The 18,840-nt window shown below is 44.5% G+C and overlaps 1 protein-coding gene and 1 long non-coding RNA gene across 2 annotated transcripts in view; one reads left to right on the top strand and one right to left on the bottom strand.

The window, feature by feature from the left end:
* Positions 1 to 18,840, top strand: part of GGT1 (gamma-glutamyltransferase 1) — a 65,101-nt gene that overhangs the window by 40,528 nt on the left and 5,733 nt on the right. Inside the window, exons 3-13 of the mRNA XM_032801297.2 lie at positions 431 to 610; positions 1,555 to 1,682; positions 1,933 to 2,022; positions 3,793 to 3,985; positions 4,474 to 4,631; positions 7,193 to 7,342; positions 8,033 to 8,169; positions 8,876 to 9,063; positions 12,511 to 12,638; positions 13,759 to 13,871; positions 16,916 to 17,029. Coding sequence (XP_032657188.1) covers positions 431 to 610; positions 1,555 to 1,682; positions 1,933 to 2,022; positions 3,793 to 3,985; positions 4,474 to 4,631; positions 7,193 to 7,342; positions 8,033 to 8,169; positions 8,876 to 9,063; positions 12,511 to 12,638; positions 13,759 to 13,871; positions 16,916 to 17,029 — 1,579 coding nt within the window. The remainder of the gene's footprint in view (positions 1 to 430; positions 611 to 1,554; positions 1,683 to 1,932; positions 2,023 to 3,792; positions 3,986 to 4,473; positions 4,632 to 7,192; positions 7,343 to 8,032; positions 8,170 to 8,875; positions 9,064 to 12,510; positions 12,639 to 13,758; positions 13,872 to 16,915; positions 17,030 to 18,840) is intronic.
* Positions 11,435 to 12,501, bottom strand: LOC142045844 (uncharacterized). Its single transcript, XR_012654736.1, has 2 exons — positions 12,446 to 12,501; positions 11,435 to 11,625 (listed from the first exon to the last, which is right to left on the bottom strand). It is a non-coding gene; the product is annotated as an uncharacterized LOC142045844 (long non-coding RNA).

Raw genomic sequence — 18,840 nt, 5'->3', positions numbered from 1 at the left:
GAACAGGCGTGCCCAATGACTTAGTTATGCTTTTTGGCGTGGGGGTGAGGTTTGAAAGTCAAAAGGGATAATTAGGCACCCAGGTCCTAACTAACGCAATGAGAGTTGCATGCCCATCTGCCCTGGGGGCCTTTGAAAAGCTCCTCACTATCTACCTCCCTTCCAGATGGAGTAGGCCGAGTCTCTAATTTCTCTGAATGGAATGCGCTTTTGGTCTCCTTCAGTTGCTCTTCCCTGAACCGCCCCTGCTTCAATAGGGAGTCGAGAGAGGAGACAACTGGTGAGAAACCAGAGTGTGAAACTGGATAGGTGGACATTCATTTCTAGTGTATTTGAAACGGGCTGGTGGAAGCAGCCCTCTCAGTACCGTGTTCAACGATCACCTGTAGGCCCCGTGGAGATTGCCTGCTCACAGTGTCTCTGTCCGCAGAAGGATGAAGAAGCTCTATTTCGTGGTTGGAATTCTGACTGGCTTCCTGGTGGGCCTGGTCCTTTTCTTGGGGTTTTTCTTTGGACTGCGCTCAGCCCCGCTGCCCCCAGCGGAGGATGGACATCTCTACAAGAAAGCAGCGGTAGCCACGGATGCTGGGAAGTGCTCAGAAGTTGGAAGGTATCTCTCTTTACTCATGTCCGTACATTCTCTTAGCTATTGTAACAAAGTCAAGGACCTATCTGCTGTTCGATTTGCTTTCACTCAGGAGCTGTTTGTAATCTGTCATTAAGGTCAGGATAGCAAAACTGAGGAGTCTTGCAATGCTTGGTATTTTCCCCATGCCTGAGAAACATGGATGCTGACAATCTAAGCTATGTACATTGGGTCCACAAGGATGGGAACCACATACATGACTGAAATAAACTTTTCAAGACACTTCTAAAATCCATGTTTTCAGTCTCCATGGGGATTTCAGTGGCTAATTCCCACTTTAAATTGGGAACTGGATATCTAAATGCCATAAGCAGCTCTAGAAAACCTCAGCAGGGTTTCAAGCTGATATTAATGCAGATCTCTCCAGCCCACACCAGCAGGAGATGCTGCTTTTTAAAAATTACTCTGTAAGATGGGGGACACTCAAGAGTAGATGATGCTACCAAGGGAGTGCTCAGTCTTCTGTAGGCTTCACTGTGAAACTGAACCAGGTTGCATCTTTGTCATCTTGAATAAAATGCTAAGAAGGCAACTGGATAGTGCTTCCCTACTGCCTCTGTGCTGAAGCAGGCAACCCCTTGAGAGCCCGTGAGCGGGAGGAGGGAGTGACGGCTGTGGTGGGACACTAAAACAGTCTTATAATATTCAGCCACTAGGTGATGCCATATGTAACATCCTTTATCCACAAAGACGGCAGCACGTTAAAGTATCTCTTAGACTGAGAACACCTCTCTTGTCTGGTTCTATGGTGGATGCTCCATAGCCAATCCAAATCTGGTACAAAAGCCTGACTTGTCTGTAGCAGCCCTGCGATCTACCGTGTACCAGGAGGTCCTGAAAGTGCTGGAGAAGAGGCTCCTGTGCTGTCGGTTGCTGGACGATAATTTTGTTCTCTTTGGCCTGTGCAGGGATATCCTTCAGCAAGGAGGATCTGCAGTGGATGCGGCAATTGCAGCTCTGCTCTGTGTGGGCATCGTGAATCCTCACAGTATGGGAATTGGAGGGGGTCTCTTCCTCACCATCTACACCCGCACAGGTAAGAGTGTCAGTCGTAAATGATGGGCAGCATTACCCTTGAGACATAGCTCTGTCTAAAGCAAAGTTATTAATTCTAACCTAGCCCAGGGCAGGTGACATCGTACCCTACCAACACAGGTGGGGTGGCCTCAGGCATCCCAGCCACATAGGAGTTAGTTCTCAGTGCTCCGGTTCAGTACCACAAAGCCAGTGTGTTGTGTGTCTAGAGTGAAGAGTTGATGCCATCCTTACACCTTGTGTCTTTAAAGGGAAAGTAGAAGTCATTAATGCAAGAGAGGTGGCTCCAAAAAATGCATCCTTGGACATGTTTGGGAACAACACAGAGCTCTCCCTTACAGGTAAGGAGATGTCAGATGGTGCTGGCACGTTGATTCCAGTAGGTGGATCCTTGGGCTGTTCAAACTTTAGCTACTGTTTCAGAATCTCCTAGGTTCAGAGTACTTCTGACTATTCTGCATCTTGTGGCTGGCGTTGGCCCTACCCAGCCACCTGGGATTCTCCCCTTCTCAATTTCCCCAGAAATCTCTTCCACCTCCTGATGATTGCTGCTGTGTATCTTCACTTGTCCAGGAGGTCAGAATGTACTGTCTCGCCCATGACAGTCAGTCGCAACAGTACCCATTGTCTCATTCATACAAAGAACGATGTAGAAAATCAATCTTAATACACAACTGTTAAGGGGTCATGTTTTGTATTGCCATGAACAACATAACATCTGCCACTTTCCTCCCCATGCTCTGGTAGACAAGAGTCCCTGCTCTTAGATCTCACCAATGCTTGTGTTGCCGTGAGATCCATCACTCAACTGTCTTATTAATGGTGGCTCCAGTTGGATACCTAGAGGGTCCAGGGGAGAGGCAGAAATTCTCCTGACTGGAAACAGAACCATATCAAAAAGACATGAAGCAGCTAAACCAACTGACTTCCCAGAATGCTTTGAGTGACCTAGGAAAGCAAGTTCTCTTGCTGGGATACATCTATATTTGAGGGGGGAAGGGAAAAGCCTCTGTGGGGAAAACTGGCATCCAAGGAATATATTACAATTTGGGGAGGTGCACATAAAAATGGGACTGTCTATACGAGGTGCAAGTTGTTGCACCAAACCATGGATTGAAATCCCATCCGCATGGGTTACTTGTACAATGCCACGTGTCAACACCCAATAGCCATCCCGGTGCAGGTGGATGCATTGAGGCCTATGGTTCAGCTCTGGTTGTATTTTTGTCCTTTACTACAGTCTTTCTCCCCTTTTTTTGGATTGGAAGCCATAAGCTGCCTCACCAGTTCAGCTAGCTCTAGTGATGCTATCCCACACTGCAGGGCCTCATGTTGGGTAAAAACCCCAAAGCCCCCTCTACCAGCGATTGCTTCAAGAGTCCCCGAACATGTACAGGGAGTGACTGGACCAAAACCAGCTCTGTCAAACAGCATGATCGTATGGGTGGACTGAACTGTTGCAAAGACATGAGATGCGACCAACCGTTTCATGCAGGCTATTCCCATAAAACAGCTTCCTTGCTAAGTGAACATTAGAGCAAGGCAGCATTTTGCAGACTAAACTTTTATTTGCCAAAAAAGGCAGTTTTGAGTCAACGGAAGTTGTGTGTGAATTCAGGCTGAATTCAGCAAATAGCTTCAGCTTTAAAAAAAAAAAAAAATCTAAATGCTTTGAATTGATACTTTTGAAATGAAACATTTTGCTTTTCTTCTTGAAACAATGTTTTCATTTAGAAATGTAGCTGGATTTACTTAAATAATAAATAAACACACACACAAAAAACAACCCCCAAATGTTTTGGATTGAATTAAATGTTTTGTTCAAAAACAAAACTTTGTTTTATCTTTGTTTTTTTCATTTTGGTGAGAAACTCAACTTCCAGTCTGGAACACAACAATTTTTTCCTGATTTCTCTCCCCCCACTCCTCTCCCAGTTTGGCCACTGAAGCAAAAAAAAACAATTGTTTGCTCAGCTCTAGTGAAGACCTGGCCACGGAGGGGTCCCCTTCACTTCTTGTTCTGGAAATGAGTACACGTAAAGACGACTCTGTCTTTGTTCTTGCTTAGTGTTTGTTGCCCAATGGCCTCATGTCTTCCCTGTCTGCTCCAGGGGGCCTGTCCATTGCGGTTCCAGGAGAAATTCGTGGCTATGAAATGGCTCATAAGCGGCATGGCAGGTTGCCGTGGAAGAACCTGTTTCTGCCCAACATCAAGCTGGCGAGAGAAGGGTTCCAAATTGGGAAAGCTCTGGCAGAAGCCATCAAGGATAAAAAGAAGGCGATTGAAAGCAACCCCTCGCTGTGGTAGGTAGCACTTGGGAGCCTGCATTAGGGCTATTATAACTGCCCCTGCTTGGACTGGCAGCAAGCGTTGAACTCAGGAACTTCAGAACCAGCAGTAGGAGCCTCCGTCATTTGAGCTCAAGGACAAGCCCCATCCCTGGCTGTTGCGGTAGGTTTGATCTCTGATGTAGACCAGCTACTAGCCTATTGGACACAAAGAGCCACTCTCCACTAGTGTAGGTTACACTGAGCAAGTGGTGAGTGATGAGTTTGTTTTAACTCTGAGGCAGGAGTTCCTTGTGTATGTTGTTCAGCGAGCAGCCCTGGCGTTACTGTCTTGATACTTGGGTCCGGGGGACCATGTTAATAGCATGTCTTCTAACTCCGCAGTGCTGGTTTTCTCTTGGAAGCTGTTAGCCTGCACACTGCGCAATTCAAAGCCAAAGATGTCTATGGTGAAGCTCAATGTCAGAGCTGATTCTCTCACTCTCTTTTCCTTTCCCCCACAGTGAAGTGTTCTGCAGAGAGGGAACAATCCTACATGAGGGGGATCTCATCAAGATGCCCAAACTAGCGAACACCTACGAGACTTTAGCCAATGAGGGAGCAGATGCCTTTTATACAGGGAGCCTGGCGCAGCAAATTGTCAAAGACATCAGGGAGGCAGGTGAGAAACCAGGGGCTTGAGTATCTTTTTGTTTGTTTGTTTGTTTAATATAAAACTAAATACTCCAATGTAATCAAGAAAAGCTGAAGAAGCTCAACTTCCATGGATGAAAATCTTTGCTGTGATACCAAGTCTCTGATTTAGCAAAACTTCTTATAATGGCCAAAGAAAGTGAAACCCATTAGCAGCTGGCTGAAGTTGAGTCATTGGTTATAAGTCAGTAGTCGTGGGGCTGATGATTTAGAGCACGGGTTCTCAATCTTTCCAGACTACTGTACCCCTTTCAGCAGTCTGATTTGTCTTGCATACCCCAAGTTTCACCTCACTTAAAAATTACTTGCTTACAAAATCGGTCATAAAAATGCAAGTGTAACAGCACACTAGTACTGAAAAATTCCTGACTTTCTCATTTTTACCATATTACTATAAAATAAAGAAATTGGAATATAAATATGCTACTTACATTTCAGTGTATAGTATATAGAGCAGTATAAACTAGTCACCATCTGTATGAAATGTTAGTTTGTACCGAGTTTGCTAGTGCTTTTTATGTAGCCTGTTGTCAAACTAGGCAAATATCTAGATGAGTTGATGTACCCCCTGGTTGAGAACCACTGATTTAGCATCTTATTGGAGAGAAACAATTTTATTGGGAGATTTTTTTTGTGCCAGATTAAATGTAATCTTGAGGGAACAATAAAGAAGTGTAGACTCTCTTTCTGCCAGTAAATAACCTAAGTGAAATCTCTCTGGTCCAAACATCTTTTGCTTTTAGACTCATGGGAAGTACTGACTTCTCATAGCAGATCAGGGTCTGCTGTCAAATCTGAGATGCAACCTCTGATAATAGTTTATACCTAAAAACGTAGGCCCGTACCACGTGAACTTAGACTTTCATAGAATCATAGACTTTAAGGTCAGAAGGGACCATTTTGATCATCTAGTCTGACCTCTGCACAATGCAGGCCACAGCATCTCACCCACCCACACTTAATCTGGTCTGTCTGTGGGAATAGGGCTCTGACCCTCTGTAGGTCACTAAATGGTGACAGAAGCATAGGCTTAGCTAGTACATTGTACATAGCTCCAGAATTCACAGAACTGTAGTAACCCACCTATTGTGCTTGCCCTCCCAGAGCAGTGAGTTCCTCCAGCTGACTATATACTATGTTTTCTGTTTGTTTGTTTTTAAGTAATTCCTTCAATTGGTTGTAAATGCTTTGACATTTAACATCACTGAGTGCTCCCTCTGTTCTTGTACTATGGAATAATGATCCCCAGCATATAGCACTTTTCATCAGTTATCAAGCACTTTACACAGCACTTACAAAGTAGGCTGGGGAATTGAGGCACAGAAGGGGTAAGAGGGATGGCTCGGTTTTGACACTGTCAGTACATAGAAGCCACCAGTCCCTTCTGTCTTATGCTTTCTGTGTTCAGTCTAATCATCTTTATTGCCCTTCTCAGGAGCTCTGTCAGTTTTTACTGTATTTTTCTTACGATGAAGTGATCAGAATTGGATGCAGCCTCCAGGTGGACCTGGGCCACCTTTGCACATCCTGTCCCTTGTCAGCAACGTCTCTGAACCTCAGAGGTTCAGTTTGGGTTTGGAGAGCCAGGGACAGCTAGTTCACCCATTTTTCTTCAGTTCTGTCCAGGGGTCTCTCAGCTCTTGAGGGTAGGAGCCTTCACAAGAGTCTGTCTAGCTCACACCATGCTCAGCACTCGGGCGTCTGAACCACCAAAGGCCAGTTTATCAAAAGTGCTTGGCACCCACGACTGAGGCCTGCTCTTCAGAACTTCTCTGCACCCTGCCCCCCTTGTTCTCAGTAGGAGCTGCTGGGCGCTGAGCTTTCTTGAAAATGTGACCATAGGTTCTAAAGTGCCCTGGGGCTAAAATAAATTAAAATCCCTCACTGTTCCTAGCCCAGGTGTGTGGTCCACCTGGCTCGGCTCCCTCAGTAATAGTCTCCAACCTTCTGAGTGCATCCCTTTCAGGGGACGTAATACAGCAGGGGTGAGATTCCCCAGAAGCAGGGAGGATCGAGACAAATAATCCCTGTTGACCACCACTTTCCTTCACCACACTCTGCATACCCTGCATCAATTCCTTTCCAGTGAGGCTGGAAACAGACACCAACCACTCTGCTTGTTGGGGAGCATAAAGCGTCTGCATCCACTACCAGCATTTTTCCTCCTTGTAAAACATGACGATTCTGTGGCTCGCTCCCTGATGTTACCAGTCTCCCACAATGAGAGAAGCAGATTGCCAGAACCCTGGCTGTTATAAGTCAGTCTAACTTCACCAAGGATTGATGCAGATTTTTGCCAGCTGGGGATCTGGCCCTGAGTCAGAAAAGGGATAAACCCATCTCCGTTCACACATCCCCTTATCTCAGTAAATCTGTGGAATCTCACTGGTTAGATCACAATCATGGTGAGGCCACTGCATTCCCACCATTGGCAGCACAGCAAGGATGGGGAACAGGGAAAATAGGTTCTTCCTCCTGCTGGAGATCATGTAAACCCGGAGCCACAGATGGCTTTTCTCTCTGTTCTAGGGGGCATAGTTTCAATGGAGGACCTAAGAGACTATACTCCGATCCTGAGTGAAAATCCTTTAAACATCACGATCGGGGAGTTCACCATGTACACACCCAGTTCCCCCCTCAGTGGCCCAGTGCTAGTTCTCATCCTCAACATACTGAAAGGTAAGAGCAAGCCTCAGTGAACCACACTGTTACAGGCAATAGCAGCCTGGGGATTCCCAAAGACCATGCTGTCCAGTTAACTTTCTCTGCTACAGCAATCTCGGTAGGCAAACAGCAGCGTTCTTAATTAACCTCAGATCTGAAGTGGCCAGTGATTGAAGGCTGTTAGCAGGCCACTTTGCACACCTGGGAATCAGCCCTGTAATTCCATAAACATAGGATATGGCCTCAGCAGATGAAAGAACAGGCTGAAGAATGAAAAGGATTCTCTTGATGGGTGTCCTCTGGTACCTGCATGTGTGGAAATGAAAGGGACACGCACTTATAGTGACCTCACTTTCTGAAATGTGCTTACCTGCCATTTTTGCAAGTAACACATACAGTCACTCGAACCCAAACTAGAGGATATGTTTTCTTTTGAAGTGTTTCCAGCACTCTGTATTGTCAGTGGCCTGTTTTTCCTGAATGGATCTTTCATGCAGCAACAGCAGAAAAGGAAAAAAGAAATGTGACTGTCAGACCCCAAGCAGTGGCTGTTGGGGCTCAGAACCTGGGGCAATACTTGCTTCTGAGTCTTTTCTTAAAATTATTAGATTTCAAGTTGACCATCTTTCAGAGCCAGTTCCTGTTTGCCACCCACTGGCCATGTGCTTTCAGACGTGCTCACAGTGTGTTATCTACTATTGCCAGGATTTAATTTCTCCAGCGACAGTGTCATGACCATGGAGAAAAAGGGTCTGACTTACCACCGCATTGTGGAGGCCTTCCGCTTCGCGTATGCCAAGAGGACTTTACTGGGAGACCCAGCATTTGTCAACATTACGGAGGTAAAGAGTAGAGAAGTCACTGTATTTCCTGTCCTAAAAGCAAGATCTTTTTGCATGTCCAAAGCATTATGAAAGCCAAGTGGCAATTGGCTTATAGCCTCTGACAGGGGACCCCAGATATTTCCAAGGGCACTTCATAATTCTGTTTGCCATCAGCAAGTTGATGAAACACAAATCTGGATCCAAATGTAAAGCCATATGTTACCACTGATCCATGGGTGACCTGCCAGGGATATAAAAAGGAATTTCCACTGGCGTTTGTGGGCAGTGTGCAGCCATTGGTTTGCCAGTAGAATTTACAAAATATAGATAATACTTTGCACCTTCCATAACATGTTATGTGTTCAATGCACTATACAAACAATAACAGACTATGAACAAGGATAACTCCACTTGTCTGCCTACCTCACAGGGATGGTGACAAGGGACTTCCATAAAGTGTTTTGACAATGAAAGACGTGAACTGGCCTCAGTGGTATTAGTGTCGGTGTGGGCAGCGTTCTCTTTATGGAAGCTTGACATGCTGGCCTCGCAGCATGGAACAAAGGATTCCAGACAATGGAAAGCCAGTGGCTTCCTTGCTGGATTCCCCCCAGTTTTTTCAAGGTCTGATGTGACCCATCTCGCAAGGGTTCCAGCATTCTAGAATTACATCTTTAACTGGAACTTATTGGTAGCATTAATATGAATCTGTCTCTCCTAACAGGTGATGAGGAACATGACCTCTGAGTTCTTTGCGGATAACCTACAGGGGAAAATCACTGACAACGCCACCCATACAGTCGACTACTATGAGCCAGAGTACTACACTCCAGATAATGCCGGTACATCCCATCTCTCCGTTGTGGCTGATGATGGCAGTGCTGTGTCCGCCACCAGCACCATCAACCAACAGTATGAGTTCAGATGTTACTTTCGTGTAGGCCTCTGCTGTCTTCATAGTGGTTCTGTGGTTGGTATAAACATCACTGGACTGGTATCTCCACAGTGGGTTAGTCATTGGTAGAGGAATTGCTGACTGGAACTCCCTTTATTGGAGTCATATAGGTGCCACTGTTCTGGTAAGACTTGAAATGGACTTCTAGGTTCTATACTTTTTCTCTGGTCTAGTCCTGCTAGGTGCTGAGCACCCTCAACAGTCACTGAAATCCACAGGAGCTGAGGGAACTTTACAGGTCAGGGCCTTAATGCTGAGTCTCATGCAACTGAGTAGGACACATAAGATATAAAGACTAGAGGCCTCCATTATGCTTCATTCAAGCCCACTCTTGTCTAATTTTGCACTGACCTATTCCATACCCTTTGTCATCAGGGAATCCCCTACTGTACTCAAGTACCTCTTTTGAATTAATGTTTCCTTAGATTATCAGACCCTTCCTGTTTCTTTCTTTCCTTCTGTTGTAACAGAAGGAAAGGGAGGGATAGCTCAGTGGTTTGAGCATTGGTCTGCGAAACCCAGGGTGAGTTCAGTCCCTGAGGGGGCCACTTAGGGGATCTGGGGCAAAATCAGTACTTGGTCCTGCTGGTGAAGGCAGGGGGCTGGACTTGATGACCTTTTGGGGTCCCTTCCTGCTCTATGAGATAGGTATATCTCCATTTAAGAAAAAGGAAGTATAGTTACTGCAGCTGCTCTGCCCATTACTGGCACACTGAGTGTTGTGCTGTTATTGGCTATTAAGAGAGGTTTTTTATTATATGGCGCTATGCCTATCTCATAGAGCTGCAAGGGACTTTGAAAGGTCATGAAGTCCAGCCCCTTGCCTTCACACTGGGACCAAGTACAGTCTCTGATAGATTTTTGCCCCAGATTCTTAAATGGCCCCCTCAAGGATTGAACTCACAGCCCTGGGTTTAGCAGGCCAATGTTCAAACCACTGAGCTATCCCTCCCCCCTCTGTTAGTAAATAGAGGCTTTCTTCTGAATTACCAGACTGCAGCCAGGATGGCCTTTCCTCCCCTCTGCTCAGTGTGAACCTTTCCTGCCTGATTCACCTGGTGAGGTCAAATCCAACCTATCAAAATGCCTGTAACATGTCAAGTGTTGGGCTGTGGCATCACTGAATGAATCGGGTGTGAGCCACTAGCGGGTTATAAAGGCGATTGCAATTTATTCACTTGCCGAGTGATTTAATCAATAATGAGAAAATGTAAACAAAGTACATGATGTTGCTGTGGCGTTCTGGTAAAATACCGCCTCTCTTCTGGTAGAGATGGGTCTGGATCCAAGATTGCAACTCAATCCTATCTCCATGATGGGTTGTACTGGAGCACCTCTACCCCAGGGTGGTTTGGAGCTGGAATTCAACCCGCACATTTAGACACGTTTGGGTATTTGGAGTTTGGTTTGGCCCCTGTATGGGAAAGCTGGGTCCTGATCACACCTGGGATAGTTACACATGCAAAGTGGCTGTAAATAGTTTCCCACTTATGTCGGTGGCAGTGTCTCCTGTACAGAGGTTACACCAATACGTGACAGGCAGAGGAAAACTGGCTCTCCCAAGTGAGATCCAGAGGTAGGTTAATGTCCCTCTGTTAGTCTGCTAGGCGTTCTCTGAGTGCAGGCCTGTGCCTTGCAGGGCAGTGAGGGCTCACTCTGAGATACAATAGTTTCATGTAGGGCTGTCAAGCGATTAAAAAAATTAATGGCACTGTTAAACAATAATAGAATACCATTTACTTAAATACTTTTGGATGTTTTCTACATTGATTTCAGTTACAACACAGAATACAAAGTGTACAGGGCTCATTTTGTATTTATTTTTATTACAAATATTTGCACTGTAATAAACAAAATAAATAGTATTTTTCAATTCACCTAATACAAGTGCTGTAGTGCAATCTCTTTATCATGAAAGCTGAACTTACAAATATAGAATTATATACAAAAAAGTAACGGCATTAAAAAATAAAACAATGTAAAACTTTAGAGCCTACAAGTCCACTCAGTCCTGTTTCTTGTTTAGCCAATCACTCAGATAAACAAGTTTGTTTACATGTGCAGGAGATAATGCTGCCCTCCTCTTGTTTAAAATGTCACCTGAAAGTGAAAACAGACATTCGCATGGCACTGTTGTAGTTGGCATTGCAAGATTTATATGTGCCAGAGGCACTGAAGATTCATATGTCCTTTCATGCTTCAGCTACCATTCCATAGGACATGCATCCATGCTGATGACAGGTTCTGCTTGATAACGATCCAAAGCAGTATGGATTGACACATGTTCATTTTCATTATCTGAGTCAGATGCCACCAGCAGAAGGTTGATTTTATTTTTTGGTGGTTTGGGTTCTGTAGTTTCTGCATCAGAGTGTTGCTCTTTTAAGATTTTTGAAAGCATGCTCCACACCTCGTCCCTCTCAGATTTTGGAAGTCACTTCAGATTCTTAAACCTTGGGTTGAGTACTGTAGCCATCTTTAGAAATCTCACATTGGTACCTCTTTGCGTTTTGTCAGATCTGCAGCAAAAGTGTTTGTAAAATGAACATGTGCTGAGTCATCATCTGAGACTGCTATGACATGCAATATATGGCAGAATGCAGGTAAAATAGAGCAGGAGACCATTCTCCCCCTAGGAGTTCAGTCACAAATTTAATTAACCCTTATTTTTTAACAAGCATCATCAGCATGGAAGCATGACCTCTAGAATAGTGGCCGAAGCATGATGGGGCACATGAATGTTTAGCATATCTGGCACATAAATCCCTTGCAGTGCTGGTTACAAAAGTGCCATGTGAATGCCTGTTCTCACTTTCAGGTGATATTGTAAATAAGAAGTGGGCAACATTATCTTCCATAAATGTAAACAAACTTGTTTCTCTTAGCAATTGACTGAACAAGTGGTAGGACTAAGTGGACTTGTAGGCTCTAAAGTTTTACACTGTTTTGTTTTTGACTTCAGTTATGTAACAAAAATAATCAACATTTGTAAATTGCACTTTCATGATACAGAGATTGTACTACAGTACATGTATAAGGTGAATTTAAAAATGCTGTTTCTTTTGTTCGTATTTTTGACAGTGTAAATATTTGTAATAAAAAGTGAGCACTGTACACTTTGTATTCTGTGGTGTAATTGAAATCAATATATTTAAAAATGTAGAAAAACATCCAAAAGTATTTAATACATTTCAGTTGGGATTCTATTGTTTGACAGTACGATTAAAACTGCAGTTAATTGCAATTAATTTTTTTAATCATGATTAATTTATTTGAGCTAATCTGGTGAGTTAACTGCGATTAATCGACAGCCCTAGTTTCATGTGACCTACAATTTACCTGAAGCTTGTCCTTATCCTCGAGTCTGGGTTTGACATGCCTTCCCTTCTGCTCGTTCTATTTAGCTTTGGCTCAGAAGTTCGCTCCAATGTGAGTGGAATCATATTTAATGATGAGATGGACGACTTCAGTTCACCTTACATTGTCAATGGCTTCGGAGTCCTTCCCTCTACTGCAAACTTCATCGAACCAGGTAGCACTTCACTCCCTCTCCTTAGCCAGTATCATGGCTGCCTTTTGCATACCAAAGTGATGCTCACTGCCAGCTAGAGGGCTGACTCAAGGTCCCTGTCACATGTGGGAAATATGCAAGTTCTGTATACTGCATCACTGATAACAGCTCATTAACTACAGATCACGTTTCCTTACTGTGATCTGTATGCACTAGCTGGCCGAGAGGAACACAAGCATTTGTAGTGTCAAGGAAAACACCTGGGACTTGCGTATCCCCAGCTGCCTGAAGTCCTCACAAAGGTGAGCTCAAAAATCACTCCAAGTGCAATGCTCCACAACTACAAGAGAGCCTTGGACATCGCTGATCAGAGAGGCAGTGAGTGAACATGGGAGGCCCTGGGAGTGGTGCACAACCTTGCAGCATTCCAACAATCTGCCGGTTGCAAGTAATTTGCATAAATATTTAGAATGCATTTGTGTCAGTGTGTATGCTCTCCCTCCCCCACAATACCTTTGGAATACAGCTCTGAAAAAAAATACACTGTCTTTTGCTAACCTTTAAACCCAGATCTCTTCCCTTGTTTCCATTTTTTTTACAGGTGAGGTGGAGTCAGAGGGGGACACACCCCCTGTATGTAAAAGCTGCCTTTTGCCAGTGCCAAGAGTGGATCATGGGGCAATGAAGATGAGCTGGGGGGGCCAGAGGACTAGTGCAAGGGAAGCCTCCCCAACCAGATCTATAGCCACAGAGGTTCTCACCCAGACGGGAAAGTGACCAGGAAGGGCCCATTACTCAGGGATGAGCTCTGAAGCGGAACCCTGGCCTCCAGTGTATGGGTGCACACAGCTGGATAGCTGACACACTGAGGTGTTCCCATATGTCAGGGGCCAGCTCAAAGCCCTTGTAGTTATCACTCCCACCCCCTCTACAAAGTCAACAAGGGGCAGGGATCAGGGGACGACAGAATCCCCTTGGCAGCTGAAGAGAGACTTGTGCGCTGAACCAGCAGATCTGGGATCTGCAAAAGACCAGAAGTAGCAGTGTTCTGTATTTCTAGCCTAAGCAGGCTGTGGTGGTGTGGGCCCAGATGCCGAGCTTGTAATTAAGTACAAGTTAACATCTGTGTGCACTCTTACAGGTAAACGGCCCCTGTCCTCCATGTGTCCATCAATCCTAGTGGATAAAACAAATAAGATCAAGATGGTGGTTGGTGCATCCGGAGGAACAAAAATCACTACAGCAACAGCACTGGTACGTGTCATTGTGGGAGAGATGAGGAGACAGTTAGTAGAGGCCAGACAAGGTTGGAGAGGTGGCTGATTCAGAAACATTAAGGGTAGAAGGAAACATTATGACGATCTAGTCTGACCCGCTATAAAATGCAGACCTTCACCCAGTAATTTCTACATCCAGCCCATAACTTCTGTGTGAGCTATAGCATATATTTTAAGACATCATCTGTATATAAGGACTGCAAATGGTGGAGAATCCACAGCCTCCCTGTGTAAGTTCTTCCAGTGGTTACTTGTCATCACTGTTAAAAATCTGCACCATAATTCTAGTCTGAATTTGTCATTTCCAACCATAGGATCCCATTATGCCTTTTCTTGCTTGATTAAAAAGCCACTTACTGACTAATCTCTTCCCCATGTAGGTGTTAATAGACTGTGATCAAGTCGCCTCTTAACCTTCTCTTGGAGTAAACTCAATGGAGAGATTCAGGAAGCTCAGTCTATGAGGAATGGTTTCCAGACCTCAAATATTCTTGTACCTCTTTTCCTAAACGCTTTTTGATGCATGGACACCAGAACTAGACACTATTCCGATAATGGTCTCACTAACGGGGTATACAGAAGTAATAGGGTCTCCCGCATCCTATTTGATTGTCTTCTGCTTAGAAATCAAGGATGTGTTCACTCTCTTAGTTACAGCATTGTACTCAGAGCTCATTTTCACTTAGCGTTCATGGGTACATGTGTCCTTTTCAGTGCTGCTGAATTCCAGGCAACTGTCTCCCATCCTGTGTGATCGACATGCTTTGTTTCCACGGAGAACATCATAGTGAGCATGTCACACAAGAAAACAGCCATAATGTAACCTCACAACTGGGATGGAGTTGGGAAATCTAGGCTCTCTCCCCAGCTCTGCCATTGACTGTTCTTGGGCAAATCAACTAACCTGTACCTCAGTTTCCCCATAGATAAAATGGGGATGACAATCTTTGTGAAGAGCTTTGGGTCTCTGGGTGAAAATGCTATGTAGGAGCTAAGTACTACTTAATGGGACCTACCTAAGTTAGCTGCAGCTATACTGAGCCCTAGCGTACGTCCCAGCTGAATCATTCCACTGTGCTCTGGAGACTAGGACATACCAAATTCCTTTGACTTGGACATTATTCTAAATGCATGTTTTATGTTTTTACAGAACTTAGTACAATTAATCAGCCGAGCAGGACACTGCTCTGGCAAGTGTGTGTGTATATAAATCCATCTCCAATCAATACAAAATGGTTGGTGTACATTAAAGTTATAACCCTAACAAATGTAGAAATGCATAATGAAGACTGCTGTCCTAACACAGCACTGTTACAATGGAAAACGGTATCTGCAATAGAAAACCTTCATTTTAGAAGCGTCAGGTGTACCACTATGCTGTGTGCAGAAGTAACTTTTTTCTGCCATGCACTTTATTATAGTATAACTCATGTAGTGTGATCTCAAAGAAACCAAGCTTGCTGAGTGCCTACACAATGCCTTAAGCTTTTGGAGGCATTTGAAAAGGCTACTTTAAAAAGCACTTGTGTGTGTGTGTGTGTGTGTGTGTGTGTGTGTGTGTGTGTGTGTGTGTGTGTGTGTACAACCCACAGTTATTTACACTAAACCCCGTACTTGTGTACATTCCTGAGCACATGAATATTTGTATCTGTCTCTTTGTATGAGATTTTCCTGAGTGCAAAAGGATGAATTTTCTTTTTTTAGGTTGCTGAAAGAGTTAGTGGGTCAAAAACACTTGGTTACCAAATACAATAGTCTACTACCCTTGGTGGTAAAGAATCCAAGTCAGATTTGGTACAATGTTCCAAGCTTCTGAGGTAGCTTTCATGGTGTGCCCTGCTTTGGGGTGATAATGGTCCAGCTGCACTTTAACAGAAGACCAGCAGAGGCTGCTGTTGAGCCTCATTCAGTACAACTTCCTGAGAAGTAAGGGGATAATCTAGGTTACTTACATCATAGGCACGGAAGTTCTTAACTTATCCAATGTTGCTGTTTCTGAGAGCTGCATGGTTTGCGTGGGAACTGCTCCTTCATGCATTTCTCCACATGCACGTACAACTGCAGGACTCTCAAATGGCAGCTGTGCTGCACAGCTACAGGTTACGTTTACTGGAAGTCTAACTTGGCTTCATTTCACTCTGCTTTAGAAATGTGGATCCTCATGATTCACTGTACAAACTTCTTACAGAAGCAACCTTACCAAGTATTATGGGTTTTCACAGGAAGTAGCTGCCACCTTAGTGCTCTGCTTCCTCTGATAATGGCTGTTGCTGTCCCTCTTTGGGCACTGCAGTGACAGGGGGCTATGCGTGGTCTAGATACAGAGAAGTGCAAAATTCAGACACTAACTTTGAATGCCTTAAGGGTTTGCCCTTTTAATTTAGAGACAAAAGGGCTCAGCTGAGCAATTGGGATCTGGGATTCTGAATTCCACCTCTAGAGCACAGCTGTGTATGAAGACGTTCAGACCCACTGCAGTTCTGCTTTTGTGGTCCACTCTGCTTCCTGCTTATGTTTTCTCTCGGTACAAAGGACACCGCTGAATTGCACACAGGGTTTTCCCAAGCTCATACAAAGCACAGCAGTTGTACACGTGGGGCTAGCACCTGGAATCTGGGGGAGCGACACTTGGTGCAAGGCAAGAGGAAGTTGTGCAATAGTTGCCTTAAGTCAGCTATTGAGATCCTTGAGCCTAGAGGCCTTCTAACGTGTCTGCCTGTAGCCCTAAGTGGCAGTTAGAACAGCCAGGGATGAGCCAGGCATAAGGGAGCTTTGTCCAGGCTGGCTTCAAGGCAGGGAGTGGTGGAGAAGGGGCTGTAGTGGCTCTGAATCACCTGAGCAGCCCTGTATACTGAGGTGATCTGTGTCCCGTTTAGCCAGCTTTAGAAGCAGCATTGTACAGGTAACACCTAACATGCTGAGGAATCTGGCTCTCTTTCACTGCAGTATTTTGAGACACCAATGACAGAGTTCTCCAGGGGCAGGTCATGTACTAATGCTGTGGCTTTCTGCTTCATCCAGACAATCATCAGAGCCCTCTGGTTCGGGTACGATGTGACAAAGGCTGTGGAAGAACCTCGAGTTCATGATCAGCTGATTCCCAACGTCACGGAGCTGGAGCAGAACGTAGAGCAGGTCTGTTTGTCTTCTGTGGGAGAGATTGGGGCAGGGGGTATGATGTCAGACATGATCCTGGTCTCCGCAGGCACCGTGGGAATGTTTTCCCTATGTTCCATTGAGTAATGTTTGTCTGACTGTTTATGAGCTTAAGAATTAAAGCTGGGCAAAGCTTTGGCCTTGGTCCACAACAAGGAGTTCAAGGGCACATCCATGTGGGTTTGCCCTTGGTATTTTGGCTGCAGTTTGCCTAGAAAACTTGAAGTGGCATGGATGAGGAGCTCATGAATGGGCGTGATGTGCTGTAGTGTTCAAAATGTTTCATTTACATAAAATGGCCCTACTGGGTCAGATCAAAGGTCCATCTAGCCCAGTATCCTCTCGTCCGACAGTGACCAGTGCTTCAAAGGGAATGAACAGAACAGACAATCATCAAGTGATCCATCCTCTGTCCACTCCCAACTTCTGGCAAACAGAGTCTAGGGACACTCAGAGCATGGTGTTGCACTCCTGCCCATCCCGGCTAGTGGCCATCGATAGACCGATCCATTAACTTCTCTAGTTATTTTTTTGAGCCCTGTTATAGTTTTGGCCTTCACCACAAAGAGTCCCACAGGTTGACTGTGTGTTGTGTGAAGGAGTACTTCCTTTTTTAAATTTTAAACCTGCAGCCCATTAATTTCCCTATTAATAACCCCTAGTTCTTGCATTATCTAAAGGAGTAAATAACACTTTTTATTCATTTTCTCTGCACCAGTCAAGATATTATCAACCTCTCTCATATCCCCCACTTAGTCATCTCTTTTCCAAGCTGGAAAGTCCATCCTTTTGATCTCTTCATACAGAAGCTGTTTCATACCCCTCATCATTTTTATTGCCCTTCTTTGTACCTTTTCCAAGTCTAATATATCTTTTTTGAGATGGGGCAAGCAGATCTGACCAGAGGATTCAAGATGTGGGTGTACCATGGATTTTTATAGAGGCATTATGATATTTTCGCTCTTATCTATCCCTTTCCTAATGCTTCCTAATATTCTGTTAGCTTTTTTGACTGCAGCTGCACATGGAGCAGATGTTTGGGAAAGCTATCCACAATGACTCCAAGATCTATCACTCTAGTGCTCTGCTTCCTCTGATAACGGCTGTTGCTGGGTCTGTTTGGGTACTGCAGAGTGATAGGGAGGTATGTGTGGTCTAGATACAGAGAATTGCAAAATTCAGACACTAACTTCAAATGCCCTAAGGTTTTGCCCTTTTTACTTTAAGACAGAAGGGCTCAGCTGAGCAATTGGGATCTGGGATTCTGAATTCCACCTCTAAAGCACAGCCGTGTTTGGGCAGGATCTATAAAGACCCCCAGACCCACTGCAGTTCTGCTTTTGTGGCCCATCATGCTTCCTGCTTATGTTTCCTCTCTGTACAAAGCACCCCACTGAATTGCACACATGGTTTTGCCAAGCTCATACAATATGCATTCTTTTGCCTTTCTCCACACTGAATAAAGTCATCTGCCATTTTGTTGCCCAGTCACCCAGTTTTGTGAGATTCCTTTGTAACTCTTTGCAGTCTGCTTTGGACTTAACTGTCTTGAATAATTTTGTATTGTCTGCAAATTTTGCCAACTCACTGTTTACTCCTTTTTCCAGATCATTTATGAATATGTTGAACAGTATTAGTCCCAGTATAGACCCCTGGGGGACACTACTATTTACTTCTCTCAGTTCTGAAAATTTATCATTTATTCCTACCCTTTTGTTTCTTATCTTTTTAACCAGTTACTGATCCATGAGAAGACCTTCCCTCTTATCCCATGACAGCTTACTTTGCTC

The sequence above is a fragment of the Chelonoidis abingdonii genome, chromosome 22, assembly GCF_003597395.2.
Source record: "Chelonoidis abingdonii isolate Lonesome George chromosome 22, CheloAbing_2.0, whole genome shotgun sequence".
NCBI lineage: Eukaryota > Metazoa > Chordata > Testudines > Testudinidae > Chelonoidis > Chelonoidis abingdonii.
The sequence above is the reverse complement of the archived record's forward strand: the minus strand, read 5'-3'. Positions and strand labels throughout refer to the sequence as shown.